The sequence below is a fragment of the Misgurnus anguillicaudatus genome, chromosome 17 (assembly GCF_027580225.2).
Source record: "Misgurnus anguillicaudatus chromosome 17, ASM2758022v2, whole genome shotgun sequence".
In the NCBI taxonomy this organism is placed as follows: domain Eukaryota; kingdom Metazoa; phylum Chordata; class Actinopteri; order Cypriniformes; family Cobitidae; genus Misgurnus; species Misgurnus anguillicaudatus.
The window spans coordinates 22,089,633-22,101,669 of record NC_073353.2 but is presented as its reverse complement, the minus strand read 5'-3'; the positions used below and the strand labels follow the sequence as shown (position 1 = coordinate 22,101,669).

General features: G+C 36.5%; 1 protein-coding gene across 2 annotated transcripts in view; it reads left to right on the top strand.

Annotated features, from left to right (window-relative positions):
• Positions 1-12,037, top strand: part of arhgap15 (Rho GTPase activating protein 15) — a 51,424-nt gene that overhangs the window by 22,484 nt on the left and 16,903 nt on the right. For both annotated transcript variants that reach the window (XM_055215695.2, XM_055215693.2), the window contains 6 exons: positions 2,487-2,585; positions 3,270-3,408; positions 6,544-6,666; positions 8,358-8,456; positions 8,536-8,613; positions 8,935-9,069. In XM_055215695.2, coding sequence (XP_055071670.1) covers positions 2,487-2,585; positions 3,270-3,408; positions 6,544-6,666; positions 8,358-8,456; positions 8,536-8,613; positions 8,935-9,069 — 673 coding nt within the window. The remainder of the gene's footprint in view (positions 1-2,486; positions 2,586-3,269; positions 3,409-6,543; positions 6,667-8,357; positions 8,457-8,535; positions 8,614-8,934; positions 9,070-12,037) is intronic.

The following is a 12,037-nucleotide window of genomic DNA, read 5'->3' as shown; positions in this document are numbered from 1 at the left end:
CAGATGACCTGCAGCATTAATATCCTTCATTGGCGTTCAAAACACCAATGAGAACTCCAACAAGTTCACCCCGCTACAAACTAATGCTGTCATGTCTGCAGGCAGCTTTCAGGGAAAAAAAATCAGCGCTTCAGAACAAACATGCTCTCTCGGATGTTCCACTCTGAAGAATAGAGGGATCGCAAACACACTCTGACAAGAGTTGTGCCCCTAACCATCCCCCCTCTATTCTCTTTATCCCCAAAGAGACTGCTTCATTCCCCCTGCCACGCTCTCTCCAAGTCAGAGAAGTCTGTTTTAAATGGGCAAAAACTTTGGACGTCTATGTGGAGTGACTTTACAGGGGGAGGGGGAGTTTGTTCTCTGATATGGTCTGGTATTTTAAGAGACTGACCACTTAAAAATGATTTTAGGTTTTAGAAATATGCACTGTCAACTCTTTTAACAATCCGACTGTATTTGACAGTTCTGACCTTAGCGTTGGTGTTGGCATGAATTTGCTGGAAAGGCCAGTTATAGTATATGACTGTGCCATGTGGCGTTACAGCAGTCTCAAGAAATAAGTCTAATGTTTAGGCAGGTATCAAACTAGACTTGTCAAAAGCTTTATAACATCTTTGTTCAGAGCAAAATCTTTTTTGTGTGTAATTTAAATCTCTTCTACTGACAAATTCTGTTATGGATGTTTGCACTGGCTACCATACAGTTGTTTATTGCATGCTTTACTTTATATAATGTATATATGATTACATAATATGTGTGTAACCAAAGATAAATTGATTTAACAAGGCAAGCTAAAAAGCAAAAATTCCTTAACAATACATTACATCATGATTTTAAAGGGCACATATTATGCAAAATCCACTTTACAATGCATTTGGACATAAATGTGTATTGGCAGATACTGTACAGAAATGTGTACACAACAACCTTACAATGAATTTAATTCCCATTAAACTACCCAGTCTCCTGAGGATGCATATAAATAGCACGAAGTGTAAAACTTGTGCAATACATACGCCTAATTCCACTTTGGCGTGCATATGATACGCAAGTCCTTCCCATTCACTTAAACGGGGCATCTTTTTTTGTCGTTTTATTTATTGGTTTCTCAATTTTTTTCTGTTTTTTAAAACATTTTCGCTTGGGTTTGGGGTTAGATTTTAGATTTGCTTAATGAGGTTATTTAATATACAGGTTTCTCCATGTTTTTGTCCATATTTAAGCCATGGTCGCTTGGAGTTGGGGTTAGGGTTAGGATGTCATTTTTATATAACAAAAAGTTGTTCTAACCCTAAACCCAAGCGAAAATGGTAAAAAAAAATAGCAAAAAATTTGAGAAACCAATAAATAAAACGACAAAAAAAGATGCACCGTTTAAGTGAATGGGAAGGACTTGCGTATCATATGCACGCCAAAGTGGAATTTGGCGTATGTAGTGCACAAGTTTTACACTTTGTGCTATTTATACACATCTTCATCAGACTGGGCTCCATTAAACCAAGACAGCCTCAATTACACACGCTGTTTTGACATCACAAAGACAAAGCCCCGCCCATGGTCACTGACTAATTAATTTTACCCAAAATGATTTCTAAATGTGTTTCTTAGGACATTGTAGCATTAATGCAGCTAAATATACTATTTTCTTAGACCATATTCACAGGATTCCAATCTTGTTATAGTTGTGTGTATTAGTGATGCGCGCAGCTACTTGGCGCTTCCGTGACGTGAGGCCAAAGGTTTGGGAATATCAAGTTTCGTTGCGCAAGTTACATTGCTACGTACTTTAACCTTATCAAAGAACCTAATAAAATATGAAAATATATACTCCTAAATATTTAATATATGCTACAGGAAATTAAACGCAACATGTTTTTTTATTTTGTCTTTAATGACCCGCCCCAACCGACAGTGTAGGTTACGCGTAGGTTTTCATTTATACTTTTGCGTCATCGTCTGGGTCGATGTGCAAACACACATGCAGACCGCTGGTAGGCAGTATCCACGCATGTTACCACAGTAGCAGCGCGACAGTCAAAGAAGAAGCAGCTTGGCAAGTTTAACCCACAAGCAAAGTAGAAACAGCAACTTGTCGTGTATGTTTTGAGAAGACCGGCAGTGATGGAAGTAAATAAACAGCGACTTTTGTTGCAGTTTTTTTAGTTAAGTCACTCCTCAACTTGGTCCATCTTCGTTCTCACCGTCGCAAACGGAAATACCTATAATGCATTTTTTGGGAGGGGTTCTAGTGGACCAATCACAGCACTTGCAGCCGCGTAGACCAGACTATGCAGAGGCTACGGCGTAGACCGTATGCACGACTATAAATTGGACTTTATATTACATCTTGTAAAATGTAATAATATGTGTTCTTTAATACAATGAAATGTATCATTTATACATAAATTATTGGTTATAAGCAAAGTATTGTTAAAACAAAACTTGCTTGTATGTTTGTTACTTTAGCTTTCTTTAACCAACAGATAACCACTCCTACTGGCCACGAGTTTTTACTACAGGCCGATCATTATCCAACAATCTCCAAATGGCATGATGCCATCAAAAAAACAGTGGACAGTCTGGTAAGTCTGTAATTTGGTATCACATTTATTTCATGTCCAGGGGTGCACATAACTGGTACGCAGGTGCGCATGCACGATTAAAATAAAAAATGCGCACTGCTCTTAAAGGCGCTTTGGGTACCAGTGTTGCTGGAATTGTATTCCTTATTAAAATGTTTTTAGTTAAACATAGTAGTGTTACTGGAATTGTATTCCTTATTAAAAATGTTCTAGGTAAACATAGTTTTAACAAACATGTTAAAATTAATGAGTTGTTAGCAGCGATGCAACAGTCATTGGCCCGATTGGCCAGTTTAAATACACAAAAGTCGCGAAACAGATCTCAATACTTTACTCATGCGTTGTTTAATAAGTTGTGTTTGCACTCCTGTTCATGTCATTGATTTTGTTATCAGTATTTCCCATAGTTGTATATTTGGCCACTCAGTTTTAATAAACGTTTTTCTTGCTGGAATAAAAATACTTTTTAAACATTTTTTTACATAAGTAAACAAGTTTTCAACTTAAAATGTTATTATGGGTATCATTTTTACTACTTAATAATTCTTTAAAAGCTTTACGTTTTCATTATGAGTGGGTCACTTAACTAGCACTGAGAAAAACAATAATTTTGATGTCATTTCTTCTTTGTTACTGGTAACAAATATACCTTTTTTGATATGACATTCTGTTGTGTTTCTGTAGTCGAGTGGAGCAGGAGGCCAGAGCTATGGAAGAGCAGCCCTACAGAGATCCAACAGTACAGAATGTGTGTCCAGACCAACCTGTGATCCCCCTAAACCCAAACCAAAAGAGTCCAAATCTGAACACAGACGCTCCATCAGTGAGTAACACTTGTGTGTCTGTGAGTGTGTGACAGAGAGAAAGAGTGAGAGAGAAGGTGATAATTCAGATAGTTCAGAAACAGTGAGTGTGTCAGGGTTGCACCCTTGCCTCACCACTGTTTAATATCTACATTAATGAGTTTACAGTACAGCTGACACAGTCTGTTGCCTCTTCCATCTCTTAGTGGAGAAATCTCACGAAACCTGTCCATGTCCATTTCAAAAGAAGTAAAAAGAATTGATATACAGTAAGAATTAAGTTCCAAAAGATTTTAATTTTCTCTTTGGAGTTTGCATGATCTCCCTATGTCAGTGTGGGTTTACTCTGGGTATTCCGGTTTCCACAGTCCAAAAACATGCAGGTTAGGTGAATTGGAAGAAGTCAAATTGCCCTTACCTTAAAGGAATATTCCATTTTCTTAAAAGAAAAATCCAGATAATTTACTCACCACCATGTCATCCAAAATGTTGATGTCTTTCTTTGTTCAGTCGAGAAGAAATTATGTTTTTTGAGGAAAACATTGTATGATTTTTCTAATTTTAATGGACTTTAATAGAGCCCAACATTTAATACTTAACTCAACAATTAACAGTTTTTTTCAACGGAGTTTCAAAGGACTATAAACAATCCCAAACGAGGCATAAGGGTCTTATCTAACGAAACGATTGTCATTTTTGACAAGAAAAATAAAAAAATATGTTCTTTTAAACCACAACTTTTCGTCTAGGTCCGGTCCAGCGCAACCTAACATAAATGCGTAGTGACGTAGGGAGTTCACGTGTTACATATATAAAACGCAAATTTGCGGACCATTTTAAACAATAAACTGCCACAAAGACATTAATTAGTATCAGTTGACATACAACAACGTAGGAACGGTCCTCTTTCAAGACACTTGTAAACACTGAGGCGGAGTTTCGCGTTCGTCCTCTGTGACCTCTTGACGTCATGAGGTATTGCGTGGGGTCACGCTGCCGCATCACGACCGGATCTAGACGACAAGTTGTGGTTTAAAAGTGCATATTTTTTATTTTTCTCGTCAAAAATGACAATCGTTTTGCTAGATAAGACCCTTATGCCTCGTTTGGGATCGTTTATAGTCCTTTGAAACTCTGTTGAAAAAAACTGTTAAGTGTTGAGTTAAGTATTAAATGTTGGGCTCTATTAAAGTCCATTAAAATGAGAAAAATCCTGCAATGTTTTCCTCAAAAAACATAATTTCTTCTCGACTGAACAAAGAAAGACATCAACATTTTGGATGACATGGTGGTGAGTAAATTATCTGGATTTTTCTTTTAAGAAAATGGAATATTCCTTTAACTTGTGTATAGATCAACTTGTGTATAGATTAGTCAGTTCTCGCCATTAATATACAGTAGCCAAGTTGATGGAATGGTGTTAAGAATAAATAATGAATAAAGATTTTTTGCTGATTTAGTAGTATTGTTAATGTACATTACAATACATATTTGGCGATGTTAGGCTATGTATTTTGTATTTCCTAAGCCTCTTTTTCATATATGACTATACTCATACTAATGTGTATCTGCTGTAAAGCTGCTGTGCTACAATGCACAATTGTTAAAGCGCTAAAAACATTTTAATTAAATTAAACTTACTGTTTGAACTGATTAAAATGTATGCTAAATAATAGCAATACTTGTTTACAGTATTTTTTTAAAACATTAGATTAAGATTGTATTACAAAAAGGGGAATTTTAGAGAATCACCACATTGTAAAAAAAATGTTGCTGCCTTTTTTGTTGTTCAATTCAATACGGAGCCCCTAAGGGGACATGGGGATAGATTCACGTGCATTGAGCAAAACAATTCTGCACATGAAGGTTTCGCGTGAGCACATCAAACTAAACTTTTTTAGATTTTTTTACTTCAGTGTCACCTTTGGGGCTCAGTAGATTTACAAGTCATTTCAACTTACTATTATTTATCTTAACTAGAGATAAGTTTTTATAACTACTGATAAGTTGTTATAACTACAGATGAGTTGTTATAACTTATAAAATATATTTATATTGCAGCAACACATCTCTTGTCAAGATAAATAATAGTAAGTTGATGACTTGTAAATCTACAGAGTCTCTTAGGTGACATTGGTGTAGAAAAAATCAAAAGTTTAGATTCGCATGCTCACGTGAAACTTTCGCGTGCACACGTAAAACTCGCGTTTAGTTTCGCGTGCGCACGTGAAACTATCGCGTGCACACCTGAATCTATCGCGGCGCACGTGAAACTTTTGCTTTCATATGCACACGCGATAGATTCACATGCGCACATGAAAGCGAAAGTTTCACATGCGCACGCGATAGATTCAGGTGCGCACATGATAGTTTCACGTACGCACGCGAAACTTAACGCGATAGTTTCACGTGCGCACACAAAACTAAACTTTATTTAATTTTTGCTCCATTTTGTTGAGTTGATTCAACAAAAAAATGTAAGGGAGCAAAGATATTTTACAGTGCATTTATAATGTATAACGCTCAGGCACAGCAGCACCTTGAACAAATACAGTTTCCCTACTGTTACAATAGCATGGCCATCTTTAATAACACATAAATGGTGTAATAAAACGCAGACATGTGTTGTTACGCCATTTACAGAGACATGCTAAACATGCTATAAATGTGAATGCATTTCAAACAATGTATGGCTGTTCTGAATTTCATAAAGTGTTGGGTAATACTGAGTCATTCTACGATTTGTCAATCATTATTATAAATTACTAGCTACTTGACACTCTAGATGAAAATGTCTGTGTCATTGGTAATTGCAGCATTTTATGTTTTAAATGAGAGATCTCATACTGTGAATACTGTCCAGTAGCTCCAAACTCTCTCACATTACTCGTAAAGATGCAGTGCACACCGACACCACCATTGGCCAGGATCAATAAATAAATGCTAGAGGAGATATTCATTTACACAGGAGGATATTTGATGAATATTTTACATAAGCAGTTCCATTCAGCTGTGTTTGCCTGTTTTTTGAACAATGTGGAGAAAGAGTCTCTTTTATTTGCATGAGGAGGACTTGCACAAAGAAACCCTCAAAAGAATGCGGCAAGTGTTCAGTGACAACATTGTTCCTTTGTCTTTTGTGATCCTCCGCACAGTGTTCAAGCTGAATTACAGCGCTTCAGACAGCGCCGATAAGAACGGTGTCAAGAACCGACTGAAGAAGTTCATCTCCAGACGGCCCTCGATGAAAACGCTACAGGAGAAAGGCATTATTAAGGGTGAAGGAAACTTTTGGCATGTGTGTTTCATATTTTTACAAACTGGTCTGAGGAGATACTTAAGCTCATTGCACATTTTACTCTTTATGGAAATGGCACTGAAAAATCGCATTCGCTTAACAACTTTGCGAACAAACTGTCATAGCGCGGTTAATAGTCATAATTACATGCTCCATAATTACTGGTTACATATTGCATGATGACATGTAAATGGGTAACCTTAGGACATTAGTTTATTTTGGCTCAACATGTTTCCATATTAAACAAAACTGTGATCTAGTAAAAAAAGACATTATTTTTTCCTTTTGTACCCCCTGACGCCAATACTTAAAGACTGTAACTAATTTATTCCATTCATGGCACACACCAAACATAACATTAAAGGATATTTTAAGCATACTTTGAAGGTAATGATATCTTTAATTTCCTCTAGTGTTGAAAAAAGGCCCTTTAATGTAGTATCTGTGGGGGTAAATGGGAGATCAAAGAGGACAATATTGAAGGAATGAATAAAACTACTGTGAGATTAAGGGAATAGCGCAGGTGGCCCCTAACACAGCTATCGTTGGCAGCGCTCCAAGGCAACCGAGCCTGCAAACATCCATCCCAAAATTAGGATTCCTCTGTATTGTACTGTCGCTTTTAAAATAGCAATTTATTTCGAAATGCCCCACCTCCCATGCAAAATATTTTTCGAGGAAATGCACATTTATATGCAAAGGTGGCTTGCTCGCAGTCATTTATGCATTTAGCGCAACCCCCCTCCTCGCGGGTGCTGAAATGAGAGCAGGAAAACTTTGATGTTCCCGAAGCCTCTGGGATAGCTTGCCTGGTCCTATATGACCTCAGAAAGCCAAATGACGAGGACACTCGCTGCCTCTGTGAAACTGCGCGCTGACACAAAACGGAGGTTTTGTTCTAATATGAGCCATAATGATGTTTTGTGGGGCTTTTCTGAGCTATGACTGTCCCACCACATTACATCACATCATCTGTGACATTCCTGGTTCAGTTTGGAATTAATACGGCCATATTTCAGACCGTTGGAGGATTAAAAATGTTATTGAATTGATTATATTATATGCTGATTAAGTAATGACAAATAATCACGTTAATGTTTGCTATGTAATGACCACAAATGATGATCATTCAAAGACAAGAAGTTATTTTTTAAAATAAATAAAGCATTACAAGTGACCGTCTATAATCCACAGGAAAAAAAACCTTTATGACACTGAAGAGAAAAATCACTGTTTACAATATTTATGTTAGAGTAGGGTCGTGATTAAAAGCATTCATTGTGCATATATATATATATATATATATATATATATATATATATATATATATATATATATATATATATATATATATATATATATATATATATATATATATATATATATATATACATATAGATATTTGTAATTATTTATAGTTACATTTCTTTTTATTTTTTCATAATTACATGTACTTAATAAACATGTTAAAATGACAATTCAGCTATTATTATTATTATTATTATTATAGTTGTAGATTATTATTATTATTATACAAATGCCTATAACACACATTGTAATGTAAAGTACATCATAACCTGCTTTACCTTTAAATAAATATATTTATATTTACTATTCATTTTTGTAATAATATATTTGAAAACGAAATATTTTAATAACCTGTTTTTATAGACCGTGTATTTGGATGTCACATACTGACCTTATGTGAGAGAGAAAGGACCACAGTGCCCAGACTTGTCAAGTTGTGTGTAGAGGAGGTGGAGAAAAGAGGTAAAAGTCGAGTTTTTTTAAAGAAGTGGTTTCATTACGTGTCAGGCTGAATAACTAACAGATGTCTTTACTCTTATAGGCCTGGAAGCCGATGGGCTATACAGGGTGAGCGGCAATTTGGCCGTTATCCAAAAACTACGCTTCCTAGTTGATGAAGGTAAGTTTAATTCAGTAATCTCTCGTCAGTAATTGGTTTAGGAATACTTTATTAGTATTCATCTAAATGAAGCATCTTTTTTATTTAAACTAAAGACTTGTTCGCCTAAAGGTCGAAAAAATGGTTAGTTTGTGTCAAGCCCCACAAATTATTTGATAAGGGGGTTTGATATTCAGTGACATACAGTCAGAACAATGTGCTCGGTTCTCAAGGGGCGTATTAACGTTGACATAATGATTAGCATTTTTTAATTTCCTCATCAAATGACTGTTGTTGTAATTCTCTCTGTTGGCTTTTCTGACTGTGCCTGTCTTTCCCCAGAGGAGGAGCTTGACTTGGGCGACAGCCAATGGGAAGACATCCATGTCATCACCGGAGCGCTAAAGATGTTTTTCCGCGAGCTGCCAGAACCCCTGTTTCCCTTTCGCTTTTTCGAACTGTTTGTTGAAGCCATTAGTAAGTACTGAAATCATTTACAATGTGAGCAAATTGATACTGTTGCACCAAATGTTTAGGATTACAACTTTAAAATGCGTTATAAAGAAAGATTAATTAACTTTGCAGAATACTCACAGTGTTCCACAGCAACAAGTTATTTCCATTCATGCTTGAAAGCTTAAGTTGACCGGGCCCTATGTAATTTAAGGCACGGATGGCTAAACCAGCAGCCACTCTTGGGTTGAGCATGGCATTTGGGATTGACCCTCTTACAGGCATTCCTTCAGATCCGTCAACCAAAAGGGGTCGCTCTTTGACAGGGAGGTGCTAAAATCATTCGAATTCCCTGTTTGGGGAATGGGGGAATTTCTCAGGCCAGAGGGCAAAGTCAGGGCCTGTGGTCCAGACAGAAACTGTCACCAGATCGGCCTTAGTGTCACGTGTAACCTCCCTCCAGCAGCATTGAGCAAACTCTGGGCCTCATCTCTGCCGTCCAGCTGACGCCAATATGTTTCTCCTGGGCAATCTACCTTCTAAAGCCGTATACCTTCTGAAATGTATGTATGCTTAAAAAAACATTTGCCCCTCACTTTTGTTTTATGACTTGGTCTGTTTCTGAAATGTTGTTTGTATTAGTAGCTGTGTGATAAACTATGAACTAAGCCTGTTGTGTAAATAGAGAGTAAGTAATAAGCAAACAGAGAAGACCCAAAAATAAGCACAATGGCAGGTTTAACAAGCTAAACATTGTTAACAAGAATTAGTAGTTTTTGCAATATAAATCATTATTTGTAGGAGGGAACACATTTAAAGGTATAGCTTACAAGAAAAATAATTGCTTTCATAATTCATTCACCCTTATGTTATCCCAAATGTATGACTTACTTTCTTCATTTGAACACAAACTAAAAATGATATATTATAATGCTGTAATGTTAACTTCTTATATGGGGTAAACTTGGTGAAGCTCCAAAAACCACATACATCCATCATTAATCCAAATGATTTTAGTGACTCTAGTAGGTTAAACTTTTTAAAGGATCTCTTGACAGAAATGCAATATAATACATAACTATATTTTCAGTGGTGTATAAAGACCTTACAAAATTACAAAATTTGTATTACCTTAGATTAGGGATGGGAAGATTCCCCGATTCACTCAGTGCATCGGCATAAAAAGTTAACAATGTGATGCATCGGTTTAAAAAATGTGGTCTCGGTACCCTTTCAAACGAACTCTGGAGCAGTTCGTTTATGGTGAGAACACGATCCGAGATCAAACCGACCTAACTGCAAAAGTACTGAACATTTTTCAGACTAAACCAGCTGCTGTAGTCAGCTGCGCTGTGCATTATGGGATGAGGAAGTGTTTGTTGACAGTTTCTATTAGCAATTTTGCCAGACAATGGCAGGTCGCGGACATACCCGTAGTTGCGAGGAGGTGCGGAGCCTCAGAAATTTGGTGGCTTCACAGTTTGCAGTGCATTAAAGGTGCAGTGTGTCATTTTTAAAAGGATCTCTTGACAGAAATGCACAATAATATACAAAACTATATTATCAGGGGTGTATAAAGACCTTTTTATAATGAACCGTTATGTTTTTATTACCTTAGAATGAGACGTTTTTATCTACATACACCGAGGGTCCCCTTACGTGGAAGTTGCCATTTTGTGCCGCCATTTTTCTACAGAAGCCTTTAACGGACAAACATTTTTGGCTAAGTTGTCTCCATCAATGACATGATTTTCCGGTGGCGGCTACCGTAGCTTCACTGTGTTTCAAAAGCGAGGGGTGAGCAGTGGACTGAGCTGTTGGTTGCAATTCGCACCTCACCACTAGATACCGCTCAAATTTACACACTGCACCTTTAAAGCAGTAGTTGTTATGCATGTTTCACCACAAGAACCAATTCAACGTTATTCGACATGCCGACATACAACTTAGTGCGCTTATCTCCATGTTGCTATGGATACATGATGTATCTATTGCTAAATAAGCACAAAATAATCTCATTCACTTCAGAAGAATGATATAAGATTTTAAAAAAAACTTTAATGATGGATGGTTGTGCTTTTTGGGGCTTTACTGTGTTGACCAATATAAGATAACATGGTAGCATTTTATAATATACATTATGGTAATTTTCATATTTAGGTGAACTATTCCTTTAACACAACTAGCAACACTGCAATAATATTTGTAATGTTTAAATTATTTTGTTTTTGATGATTTTCCCCCATGTGCCACTGTTGAAAAACAGATAGCCGAAATTTACGCCACTGGTTATGTTGCTCTTTGAACATTTTCAAGGGAAATCAACTTACAAATGGCTTACTTATAGCTGTCTGCTCATATTAGCCTAGGAAAGGAAAACGTATTTTAACACAAATTACTTAATGAATGATATTCTCAGCATCTGGAAATATACAGTAGACTACCAAAAGACCTACTGACTACAAGCCATCTCTCTCTGTTAATCACAGCGATATCATTATGAACACAGCAGCCTAGTATTTCCCCACTGAAGGGAGATATGCATGAGACAGAATAGGAACAGGCCTGGGGTGATGTTGTAATTTGCTAATAAATATTTACTGGCGCTGCATGTAGGCCAGAGTACCGCAAACTGTTTGTATCCAATTAATCAGTAGATGAGCCTGATCACTTACAGATAGTGTTTAGACAACTAATTATTACAATAAAAGGCCCATAATAGCAGGAGGTATAATGAGTTCAACCTGCAAACAAAACAGAGGCAACACTGGTGCTAGCCTACTAGCATAATACTCTGTACTGCTGTATGTTTGCAGTATGAAGAAAATGTAATGTATGCATTAAAAAAACTGCATTTTCAAAAATGTCCAGTGTACAACGTACAAAACTGTATAACACAATGCAATGGACTTCAATTTTATAATAATTTTCAGTGTGATAAATAAACAAGAAATAATTTTGAATATCTCTTAGCTCATTATTTAATTAGTCT